This window comes from Molossus molossus, unplaced genomic scaffold (genome assembly GCF_014108415.1).
Source record: "Molossus molossus isolate mMolMol1 unplaced genomic scaffold, mMolMol1.p scaffold_m16_p_1, whole genome shotgun sequence".
Taxonomy (NCBI): Eukaryota; Metazoa; Chordata; class Mammalia; order Chiroptera; family Molossidae; genus Molossus; species Molossus molossus.
The window spans coordinates 196,105,586-196,118,852 of record NW_023425344.1 but is presented as its reverse complement, the minus strand read 5'-3'; the positions used below and the strand labels follow the sequence as shown (position 1 = coordinate 196,118,852).

General features: G+C 36.9%; 1 protein-coding gene across 6 annotated transcripts in view; it reads left to right on the top strand.

The window, feature by feature from the left end:
- ADAM10 (ADAM metallopeptidase domain 10) overlaps positions 1–13,267 on the top strand; it is a 142,532-nt gene that overhangs the window by 106,455 nt on the left and 22,810 nt on the right. For all 6 annotated transcript variants that reach the window (XR_004960629.1, XM_036271289.1, XM_036271271.1 and 3 more), the window contains one exon: positions 7,660–7,823. Coding sequence is in view for 5 of the 6 variants with exons in the window: in XM_036271289.1 (XP_036127182.1) it covers positions 7,660–7,823 (164 nt within the window). In the remaining variant the exon portion in view is untranslated. The remainder of the gene's footprint in view (positions 1–7,659; positions 7,824–13,267) is intronic.

Here is a 13,267-nt window from a genome sequence, read left to right as displayed (position 1 = left end):
CAGTGGCTGCATCAACCTGTATTCCCACCAACAATGCACTAGGGTTCCCTTTTCTCCACATCCTCACCAGCACTTCTTGTTTGTTGATTTATTGGTGGTAGCCATTCAGGCAGGTATGAGGTGATATCTTATTGTGGTTTTAATTAGCATCTCTCTGATGATTAGTGACTAGCATCTTTTCATATGTCTTCTTTGGAGAAGGTGAGAAAACTTGAGTTCAGAGGCTGACCAACCCAGTATCACACAGAATGTAGAATCTGGACCTTTAGACTCTAGGGTTAGTGCATTTGGTAGTTATTTTACGAGGTACCATATACTGTAACATTTAAGCTATCTCTTTCTAAGACATTTCTAATAAATTAAAATGTTTCCTGCATCTTTGTAGAAGTTTTATATTGTTGGAATCCATTTTCTTCTTAAGAGAGAGCAGTTATAAATAGTACTACTCTATAATATTTAATATAATTTTGGTTAACTGTTATGGCATAATAGGAAGAGCACTGGTTGGGGAGCCGTGAAACTGCCTACTTACTGGTTTTGTTTCTATAAATTCAGGTAAATCATATTGCTTCACGTTGTTTATTTTTCACCTTAATATGTTCTATCTTTACCCTTCCTTTGAAATTTCATGTTTCTGCCTGTAGATCTTAGTAATGCTTTCTCTTGTTTTTTAAAAACAGCATTTCATAGCTGATCTGTTCAACTTGTGATCTGTTACTGTTTCTTAATCTTTTTTTCATTTTTATTTGGCCTAATTAATTTTGATTCTGTTGTATTATTTAGCTTAATTTCATTTAACGCTGTAAATATATCACTATTCAAATATATGGTAGTGGAAAGGATTTTGTTGTGTTAATTTTCACAGAACAATTACTCAAATTATTAGCTATTTCCCCTTCAGTTACTTAGTTAAGCCAGGGAAAACAATGAAGGTTGAAAAGTTTGACTAGTAGATTTCTTGTCTTCAAGTCATTTTTACACTACTTTTTATTTGTTTGTATTTAACTTCATATTGTAGTTGAGTGCTGTCTTGGGTTTTGTTAACGAGGAAAACAGTACCTTTTGCCTCAACTCTGTAATAAGTATAAACAGCTAATGAACTGGGCTGACTTGGAACCTCCAAATTAAAATTATACTGGGCCTTGAAGAGAGCCCAAAAAAGGGAGTGTAGTCTCCCAAAACAAAGTCAATCTTGAATATGAATCTGGAAATACTACTCTAAACTTTATATAAGTACAATTCTGTGTCAAGCAGGTAGCCTCTTATTTAATTTAGAGACTGAAACATTGGTTCCTTAACAAAGTAAATTCTTCATGTTAAATAATTCCTTTGTTCTGCTTCACTTGCTATACTCTTCTAACACTTCTTTTGAGGGGCCATTGTTTGGGGGGCGTTATTAAGATGCATTCTGCTTGTATATTATTTATCTTAATGTTATCGGTTAACCTAATGAATGTAGTCAAACTTCAGGCAGGTTACTGAATGATGCTAGCTCTATAATTCCTCTCCATAGTTAATCCTGAACCATTCAGTATTTCTCTGACCATTTGCGAAGAACATTTTTCTTTTTTAAAAATCTTTATTGTTGAATGTATTACATATGTTCCTCATTTTTCCCCCATTGACCCCCCCTCCTCCTAAATCCCTCCCCCCTCCGGCCTTTTCCCACATTGTTGTCTGTGTTCATTGGTTATGCATATAAGTTTTTTGGTTTATTTCTTCCCACCCCCCAACCCCTTTCCCTTTGAGGTTTGTCAGTCTAGCAATGAATTTGTACTTCTTAATCCCTTCACCTTTTTCACCCATTCCCCCAATCCCCCTCCCATGTGGCAGCCAACAAAATGTTCTCTGTATCTATGAGAATGTTTCTGTTCTGCCTGTTCATTTTGTTTGTAGATTTCATTGTCGATAGATATGTATTCATTGCCATTTGGTTTGTTCATATATTTTATCTTTTTCTTCAAAAAGACCCTTCAACACTTCATATAATAATGGTTTGGTGGTGATGAACTCCTTTAGCTTTTTCTTGTCTCGGAAACTCTTTATATGGCCATCGATTCTAAATGACAGCTTTGTGGGATAGAGTAATCTTGGTTGTAGGTTCTTGCTTTTCATCACTGAATATTTCTTGCCACTCCCTTCTGGCCTGCAAAGTTGCTTTTGAGAAATCAGCTGACAGCCTTATGGGAACTCCCTTGTAGGTAACTAGCTGCCTTTCTCTTGCTGCTTTTAAGATTCTCTCTTTGTCTTGAACCGTTTGCATTTTGATGATGACGTGTCTTGGTGTGGGCCTCTTGGGGTTCATCTTGTTTGGGACCCTGTGCTTCCTGTATTTGTATGTCTGTTTCCTTCACCAAGTTAGGGAAGTTTTCTGCCATTATTTTCAAACAAGTTTTCAATTTCTTGTTCTCGCTCTTCTCCTTCTGGCACACCCAAGATGCAAATGTTGGCACGCTTGAAGTTGTCCCAGAGGCTCCTTACACTCTCCTCATTTTTTTGGATTCTTTTTTCTTTTTGCTGTTCTGATTGGGCACTTTTTGCTTCCTTATATTCCAAATCGATGGTTTGCTTCTTGGATTTACGTACTCTACTATTGAATCTGTGTAAATTATTCTTTATTTCAGTTAATGCCTCCTTCATTTCTGACTGTGCATCCATGATTTCTGACTGGTCCTTTTTTATGTTCTTGAGGCCCTCACTAAGTTCACTGAGGTTCTCACTAAGTTCATTGAGCATCCTTAGAAGCAGTATTTTGAACTCAGCATCCGTTTGGTTGCTTATCTCCATTTCGCTTAGTTCTTTTTTTTGGGTTTTGTTCTGTTCTTTCATTTGGGACCTGTTTGTCTCCTCACTTTGGCTGCCTCCCTGTGTTTGTTTCTATATATTACTTAACAAACATTATGGGGCTATCTGAGACCAGATGCTGCTTGTTTAAAAGAATTTAGGAAAACCTGAAGCCGGATCCAAGACAGGCCAATCCTATGGTTAAGCAAGTGGCAACAGCTTGGGTGGGCCTGAAAATTGGGTGGGGCGGGGCCTCAGGGAATCACCAGGGTGGGGCTACTAGTGTGAGCCAGGTTGCTGGAGTCCCAGATATAGCTTCTGTCTGCTGCCCCAGGGAAGGGCTCACCAAAGGAACAAAGGCCTCTGACAGCACGTTTGTCCCGGAGAAAGCCCCCTCTCCAGCCCTTGCTCCAGTGCCAAACAGCTCCGTTCTTCCCTGTTTGTTTCTGGTGCCCCTCGAGCTGCGTCCCCTCCAAACTTAGAGGGAGTGAGTCCGGTAAGTCTGTGCTGGGGCCCTTTAAGGAGCTGCCTGGGGCTCCAGCTGCGTCAGCTTCCCTGAGCCTCAGTTCCCGCTGGTTTTTCCAGCCAGAAGTTATGGGGACTTCTCTTCCTGGCACTGGAACCCTGAGCAAGGTACCTGGTGTGGGATGGGGACCCCTCAGTCCTCAGGGAGGACCTTCCCTGCCCAGGTATCCTGATTTTTATCCCCCACACATGGGTGTGGGACCAGCCTGTCTGCCTCTGCCCCTCCTACCAGTCTGGATGTGGCTGCTGCTTTAATTCCGTAGTTGTAGGACTTCCATTCAGCTTGATTTCAGGCGGTTTTGAATGATGGTTGTTCTGTAGTTTAGTTGTAACTTTGATGTCGTTGTGGGAGGACACCATACCGCGTTTACCTACGCTGCCGTCTTAACTGGAAGTCCCCCTGAAGAACATTTTTTGACACATTTCATTTGGTAGAAATAGTCTTTTTTGTTTTTCTTACTTTAGAAGCTTGAGTTTAATTTTACATGTTAGGATTTGAGGGCATACAGTACCTCACATGGATTCTCAAGATAATCAACAGCCTATTGAATTCTTAACCTGTTGTGTAAAAGTCTAATTACAAGGCTAGGAGAATTACATCATTAGAATATTGCAACAGAACACTTTATATTGGCATTTTGTTCAGTCTGGATTGCCTCTTGTAGAATGTTTAACATCTCTGATCCCTACTCATTACATGTGAGTACTGTCCCCCAGACATGAAATACAAAGAAATGGCCACAGATATTTCTTAACCTGTATGGGAGTGGTACTACTGTCTGGTTCAGAATTACAGCTCAGATCAATGTTGTTTAGTCAGCATACTACTATTAAGTTTTAGGCATTTAGACCTGCTGACATCAAAACTGTATTTTTGGACTCTGTGAAGGTATTATATTACCAATGCAGTTTTTCTAATTTTCGGGGGGTAAAAGGGGGGTCTCTTTTAAAGTTTAGGACTGATAGTCTATGACTTTAGCTCTCAGACTATTCTGTAGATAGAAAAGTGTGATTATATTTTGTTGGTCATTGAGTCATCCATCTATAGTAATTGCTTTTGACTTGAATTTAAAACATTGCACCCTTCTCATTGTCAATCATAAATGTGTTTTTCAATGATGACATACGTAGTAAAATCTTAAATTTTTAATATAAAGCAATTGTTGCGCCTCAGTTATGGTTCAGTTATAGGCATATATGATATATTATTAATAATTTATTTTTCAGCATATCAAAACTAGTTACAGTATTTTAAAAAATTAAACCATAACTTATAAAATTAGAATATAGTATTTTATTTCTTTCTGTATAATTGAGTTATTCCAACATATGCTATTAACCTGTAACAAATAACCTTTCCTATAAGTAATAGTCATTAAGACCAAATGCAGTTGTTTAAGATGTTAAATAAGATATGAATTAAAGGCTATATTTCAGAAAAGTACACTCAAGTTTTTGTATGAACTTCTTTTATACTAGATAGATTTAAAAAATATAGAAAAGTGTATTATCAGAGTTTTTAATATGTGTTCTTTACTCTTTTTTTGACTGATAAATTTGCAGTGTGGAGTCTTCTATATTTAATTCAAGTCTGACAGTACTACATTGGACCAATTTGCATATGACAAATCTTCGCTAAGGCAGGATATTGATTTACTATTTGTTCAACTAAAATATGTATAACATTGTTATTATATACAGAGTCCTTATTCCTGTCTTTTCTACTTTCTAGAAATAGTGATATAGTCTTTAGGACTCATCTCCAAAGCAGAGGTACCTTAAGAAAATACATTAAATATTCATAAATCATTAGCTGTTTCCTTTTTATTTAATTTTCTGTGTAGAAAAGGTAGTAAGTTTTGACTATCATGAAGGTTCTCAATCTTTTGCTGGTTAAAATCTACCCATGGCATAGTCTTTCAGTGTATTTTCTGTGAAGTACATTATATTTCAGCTTCCTAAATTGTATCATAATGGTAGTTTAAACTTATGTTTGTTGCTGTATACTTTCTAATTTTATTTATTTTTATCCTCACCCAAGGACATTTTTTTTTTTTTTTTTTTGCATTTATCTTCAGATAGAGCGGGAGGGAGAGAGGGAGGTAGAGAAAGAGAAACATCGATGTGAGAGAGACACATCAAGTGGTTGCCTCCCACATGACCCCAGCTGGGGCTGGGGACAAACTGCAACCAAGGTACGTGCCCTTAGCAGGAACCGAACCCTGGAATCTGGTCTGCGGGCCAATGCTCTAACTGCTGAGCCAAACCGGCCAGGGCTACTTTCTGATTTTTAAAAGGAAGAAGACGGTAATTGTATCATGCCATTCTTGCAGATCCATTTTTAGTTGCTTTTTATTATATGCTTTATCAAGAATTATAAATATTGGGTTTTTAAAAATGATTTAATGACTTGGTTATAACTTTGCATACATGTATGAAAATAATTTGATAATTTATCAGAATATGTTAATCCATTTTATTGTATTTTAACACAAAATCAAATAGAGAAACCTTTTTTTTTTTTCTTTATTGATTTTAGAGAGAGGAAGGGAGAGGGAGAGAGAAATAGAAACATTGATGAGAGAGAATATCAGTTGGCCACCTCCTCCTGTATGCCCCTCACGGGGGATTTGGCATACAACCTGGGTATGTGCTCTGACCAGGAATTGAACCGGTGACCTCTTAGTGCACAGGTCAACGCTCAACCACTGAGCCACACCAGCCGGGCGAATAGAGAAACCTTTTACATGTGAATATAAACTAAAGAACTCCTCACTAAAAGTCTTCAGTAGTTATTCAGAGAACTATGGTTTTCTTAGTACAATGTAAATAAAGACATGGATTGGCCAGCCACTGTCTAATTTTCATGTTGGTTCTTTTTCTAATTTCTTACGTTAACTGCCTTTAGATGTGAAAGCATTTTAATTTTGGTATTAAACTCTGAAGTTCAGGAACTATTACCATACACTGATTTAATCTGTATAAATAAAAATATGGGTTTCCTTTTAAAATTTGGAAGTATTCTCAAGACACATGGGAAAATCATAATTCAATTTTTCGAATTTATTTTGACAAACTTCAAACATGCCCTAGCCGGTTTGGCTCAGCGTCGGGCTATGGTCCAAAGAGACCTGGGTTCAGTTTCTGCTAAGGGTGCATACCTCGGTTGCAGTTTGTCTCCGGCCCTGGTTGGTCGTGCGGGTGGCAGCCACTCAGTGAGTCTCTTTCACGTCAGCGTTTCTCTCTCCCTCTCTCTCTCTCTCTCTCTCTCTCTCTCTCTTTCCCCCTCTCCCCCTCTCTCTCTTCCTCTCTCTCTCTCTTTCTTCCTCTCTCTCCCTCCCACTCTATCTGAACAAAAAATGGAAAAATGTCCTCGGGTGAGGATTAAAAAAAAAAAGAAAAACTTCAAACATGCCAAAAAGTTGCGAGAGTAATACAATGGATAGCTGATAGTTACCATTTGCTGTACCTTTCTTCCTTCACCCCGTCTCCTTCCTTCCCTCTTCCCTTGTTTTTTTTTTTCTACCTATGTGGCATAATTTTTTTTTCTTCCAGTTTTATTGAGGTATTGACAAATAAAATTGTAAGATATTTGAAGTATGCATTGCAATGATTTGCTATTCGTATACATTGTGAAACCTTATTCATCTTATAACTGAAAGTTTGTACCTTTTACCAATCTCTCCCTATTTCTCCCACCCTCACTCTCCTATTCCCTGGCAACCCCTAATTCTTTTCTTTTAAAAAATAAATTGTGCCCTGGCCAGTTTGGCTCAGCGGTTGGAGCGTTCACCTGAGGACCAGAGATTCCCAGGTTTGGTTCCCACTAGGGGTATGTACAAAAAAATAAATAAATAGTATATTGCCTCTCAGGATAGTGAATCACATACATACTCCTGTGCATCACTGCTTTTATTTATAGAAGTGACTTTCTCAGAGTTTACTTGAGAATATTTTACTCAACTTACATTTACTTGGTTTTCCCTTTAAAAGATGAAAGGTATAGGCTGAACTCAGTGTAAATTCTGATATATTCAGATTTAACAGAAACTTAAATATTTGTTTTGCTAAATTAATGGGAGTAAAATTTTGGGGACATTTTGATTTTGAAGAGGAATATTTTATAAAGGCTTTGTACTCAATCCTGGGAGTTTCTTCATTAAAACTTTTATTTGAAATGACCTCCTAATCTTGGACCAACGAAACTTTTGAGTATTTGATATATATGGGAACTAATTGTATTTTGGACTCAAAATATAAAATGTCTTCCTTTAATACAGCACGTATTAGAAAGTTAATTTTTTGTATATGTGAAACATACTAATTTAGCCATCTTTTGCTCTGAATTAGGAAGCTCTGGAGGAATATGTGAAAAAAGTAAGCTCTATTCAGATGGTAAGAAGAAGTCCTTAAACACTGGAATTATTACTGTTCAGAACTATGGGTCTCATGTACCCCCCAAAGTCTCTCATATTACTTTTGCTCATGAAGTTGGACATAACTTTGGATCTCCAGTAAGTATTGCCTACTTACCAGATTTAAAATAAAATAATAAAAATTATTAACCTACCTTTTATGTCAGTGATTTTTTTGGTATGATTACAATGAAAACAACTATGTATGAATGTTTAGATTTTATATGTCAGAACACAGACATGTACTTGACCATATGGAAAGGGAGGAAAATAGAATATTTGTGATTAAAAAAAGAAAAGTCAACCTAACAATGCCAGAATTTTATGAAGGCAAGGGATTTTGTCTGTTTCATTCACTTCTATGTCTCCCAACCCCAGAACAGTGCTTGATATGTGATTAATTAAAATAGTCATTAAATGAGAATCACTTTTTATTAAAGTACATTTTGAATGTTAGTAAATTGTGGAAAGGTGGTTTTGCTTGATTTCCTTTAAACATTATTGGGGCTTACTAGATTTGTCTTTCTCTACTGTGGAATGAGATTGATATTTTAAAATCCTTTAGTATGAAATTTTTTTTTTTTTTAATCCTCACCCGAGGACATTTTTTGTTCAGATAGAGTAGGAGGGAGAGAGAGAGAGAGAGAAACATCGACGTGAAAGGGACACATCGAGTGGCTGCCACCCGCACGACCCAACCAGGGCCGGGGACAAACTGCAACCAAGGTACGTGCCCTTAGCGGGAACTGAACCGGGGTCTCTCGGGACCGCAGGCTGATGCTCTAACCGCTGAGCCAAACCAGCCAGGGCTAGTATGAAAAATTTTTAACATACATAAAAGTAGAGCTATATAGTACAGCATACTATCATGTTCAGAACAGGGGTCAGCAGACTTTTTCTGTATAGGGCCAGTTAGTAAATATTCTAGGCTTTGGGGTAATATTTCTGTTATTTTAAAGTCCTTTATACATGGAAGAACTATTTTTAGCTTAGGATGCTTTAAAATAGGTTGTGGCTTGCATTCAGATTCAACAAATATCAAAATTTTGCTACATTTCTTCCTTTTTCTTTGTAAGGTATTTGAAGCAAATTCATTCATTCTTAAATATTTTAGTATAACATTTCTTTTTAAAAAAGTAGATATTTCTTATATAACCACAGTGTGATTATGATACCTGACAAAATTAACAATTCTTTGGTATCATTTAATACTCAGTCCATTATATTGATTTTCAAGTGACCTAAAGATTAATACACACAGAAATGTAAAATACTGAAAGATATCCTTTGTGATTTTGTTAGGGCTTGTAAAAGTAACAAGTTTGGGAAATTTTCATTTAAAAACTATTTGTAGCTTTATTTTACTTGTACCTTATCACTTGTAAAAATTGAAATTTTTATGAGTCTAGAAAAATATATACTACAGTTTAAAATCCTCAAATGTACTTCTGTAATTTTCTTCAGTTTGTAAAATATAAGTGCCATCTCCCTAAGTTGCAAGTCTTTCCTCTTCTAAGTCCCAATCAGAAATTGATAGATAATTATCAATATTTTTGGAGAAAGTATTTTAAATGTTTGTGTTTTTTTTTAATCCTCAGCAGAGGACTTTTTTTTTTTTTTTTTGATATTTTGTTCAGATAGAATGGGGGTGGGGGGAGAGAGAGAAAGATCGACGTGAAAAGGACACATCGAGTGGTTGCCACCCACATGACCCAACCAGGGCTGGGGACAAATTGCAACCGAGGTATGTGCCCTTTGTTGGAACCGAACCCACAGACCGCAGACCAACACTCTAACCACAGAGCCAGACCAGCCAGGGCTTTAAAATGTATTTAATCTCTCTACCTCTTGACTGCTTTTGTGATCTGTTCGTTTTTTTGTTTTTTTTTTAATCCTCACCCGAGGACACTTCTCCATTCTTTGTTCAGATAGAGCGGGAGGGAGAGAGAGGTAGAGAGAGAGAGAAACATCGATGTGAAGGGACACATCGAGTGGCTGCCACCCGCATGACCAACCAGGGTCGGGGACAAACTGCATCCGAGATACATGCCCTCAGCGGGAACCGAACCCGCGTCTCTCTGTACCGCAGGCCGACGCTCCAACCGCTGAGCCAAACCGGCCAGGGCTTGTGATCTGTTCTTAAAAGAGTAATTTAAGTTTTAGAGATGAACAGAGAACTGTTGTTCATGGTTAATTTGTGTTTCCCAAGACAGTTAAGTGTCCTCTCTTCTCTTCCAGTTCCTTTGATTCCAACCCTCACCAAAGGAATTTTAGCACCCTTGTAACTGCTCTTCACTCCTTTAGTTTACATCCTCTCAAAGCTTAATGTGCTTATAAGTAATTGAGGATCTTGAAATACAGATTTTGGTTCAGTGAGTCTTTGGTGGGGCATGTGTTTCCACATTTCTAAGAAACTCCCTTATGCTGCTGTTGCTGCTGGTCTGTGGAACACACTTGGAGTAGGGAATCTAGTCTATTCTCTTTTCACTTCCTGTCTAATCCATACCCTACACAGTTGCTGGAGAGGTGTTTTTAGTACATTATGTTACATTACTTACCGTCTAATGGATAAATTGGTTGACACATTTTGTCTCTCTTGCCATCTTTTCCTATCTTACTGATGCAGGCATTCCAGGGGTCAGGGGTCTGGGGTCTGAAGATCTGTGATCCACTGTGGGATTCTTGGCTTTGAGCAGGAAAGAACTCACATAAGAGCTAGCATAGAATTTAAAGTGAAAGAGAGTTTATTAGTGAAACAGTGAGTCAGATTGGCTACTCCACAGACAGAGCAGCCACTCCCTAGTGGGATTTACTTCTTTTATTGAGGCTCATTTAATCGAAGGGCATTCAATAAGAGGGAAGAATATTCAGGATTTTTCAGGGAAAGGGGTGGAGACTACTTGGAAGAACACTGTCGGTCATTTTGTGTCTTTATATGAGCTTTTCATTTTTCGTGTGTGTGTGTGTGTGTGTGTGTGTGTGTGTGTGTGTTGGGGGAGTTGTTTAGTATGCTAACGAATTACAGTGAATGAGCAGTGAGACTAGGGGTCACTGCAAGGTGAAATTAGTCACTATGTTGGATGACCTGGCCTTCAGTTGGTTCTAAGCCATAAATCTGTTGAAGGTTGATCCTTGTAGCCCTATCGGTTACATCCCTTTCACCACATACCTTGTCTCAATACCAGACTAGTTTTAATGGTTCTACCATGCTTAAACACCCCCATTCCTTTGTACGTGTCGTTCATGCTGCCATTCATATACATAGTAGATACTTAGTAAATATTTAAGTAATTTAATAGTAAGATCAGCCAGAACCAATAAACTCCTGCCTTCCTTGACATCATTATCTGAAATCTGTCTTTATCTCTCCTGTTATAAATCTGTATTCTATGTCAGTTACTTTCTCTCTGAGTGGTTCACACTATCCCTTATATTTATTTATCCTGTTCCAAATATTATTGCACAACTATTGCTAACCACTTTATAAACTTTATTGTGTGAGAGACAAATTGTCTCTCAATATGAAAATTCTAATATGTGCCCACTCTTACCAGATTAATCTTTGTCTAGTTATAGTTCTGATTATTCTGATCAAATCACTTCTGTTTACAGTTTACTTCTAGTACCTGCTGATAAAAATTTCCTTATCTTAGCATTTAGAGTTTTCCATAATTTGGGTCCAAGTATTTTTTCAATGTTATCTCCTCTCTCTTGTCAAATTAAGTAATTTATAGTTCTTTAAAATGTTTCTTCTGTCAGGAAACCAATTCCTTCCCATCTTTGCCTGTTGAAATCGTGATCCATGCTGTTACATAATGTAAATTAATATGGCCCTTTTGTCAGGCAGTTTGACAGTGTATATCAAGACCCTTAAAATGTTTGACCTTTTTACTGAGTAACTCTACCTCTGGAGATCCAACTGTTAAACAGCCTATATTCCCCCACACTAGGAAAGTATCATGGAATGCTCTACCATCGTTTAAAAATAAAGTTTGAAAGCTTGCTCTATGTTAAACTGAAAGAATCCGTTTATATCACTGTACACAGAGTATAGCCAAAAGTTTGTATTAAAATAATATTACCAGGTACAAATCAGGTAGGAAATAGAACAAAATATTAATAGTAGTTGTGGTTGGTGGATTATAATCTCATTTTTCTTTATCCAGTTTTTATTTTCTAAAATTTCTAAAGGAATATATGTTGTTTTTATAGTCAGGAAAAAGCTTTTCCGTTTTCTTATCAAACTGAGATTATCGTTTCCTTGTGAAACTATTCTCTTTATTTGAACTCTCAAAGCATTTTTGGGGGTACAGTCAAAATGGCCTTTATATTATGTTTGTTTTATGTGTTGCTTTTCTGAGGATGACAAATAACTGGCATACTTGCTTATAATGCATTCTTCCTTCCATGGCAATTAATGACCAATTATAATCTTCTTTCGGCTAGTAAAATAATAATTGATTAGTGATATCTGTAATGGATTTATGGGGCAGGGAGTCAGACTAGGAAAGGATATCAAAATTTGCTAGCCCTTTAAAATAGAATGTAAGTCCTTTGAGGGCTCAGGATGGTGCTTAATTCATCTTTATATTTTCATATATTTTGTTTTTTTCATGTATAATATTGAACACACATTTCATAGTTATTGAATTGAAAGGTGGTAAAATATTCTGTGATGACATCAAGAGTTAAACAGTATTGGGATTTTTTTTCTCTTTCTCTTTCTAAAATTCTAATGCTGAGAATAATTCTAGTGCCATACATTATCAGAAACCAGACTGAGTTCTATAGGATGAAAACATAAAGTAAGATAATATTGGTGAATAGTAAAGAGTCGTTAAATGCTGAACCTAGTTTCAGGAGAAAGGCAATAGCTATCAGGAAGAATAAAGATGAAAGTAGTTGCTTTAATAGTTGCTTCAGATTAGGGAGGATTTAGATGGACTCTGGGAAGAAACAAAATGCCCATGGGCAGTCCCTTTCTTTCTGGAGGGTAGGGTATTCAAAACAATTTAATTAAATACAACTATTATTCTAGAACCCATTGTTTTTCACTCTTACTGACAAGTTTTGAATTGTTTGTGGAGCATGGTAAGGTTCGGTTGTTTTATTTTTGAATGCATATCCCCCCCTCCCCCCGGGGGTTTGGGGAGATCTGGTAGTGTTCTCTTTCCTGATCTCAGTGCTGGTCTTGTTAAGTATATTTACTTTGAGAAAATCCATGGAGCTGTGGTTTGGTACTTTCCTGTATGTATCTGATACTTTAGTAGTAGTTACCAACACCATAAACTGTTTCTGTACATAGACATGTATGTCTCCTGTTTTATTCTACAAAGCAGTGTTTTGGTTTTACCTCCTGATTTGTCTTAATTTTTATTTTAAAGCAGATTGTTGTATTTTTAGCCCTATTCGGCATTTACCTATCTTTCTTATGTAAGAATTAGCAAATCTTCAACTCTCTTAGATGCCCATCCTGTAGTATTTAACCCCATACCATTCTCTTTTGTTTCCTGTCTTTCCTTCACCTCTGTCATCTCTGTATT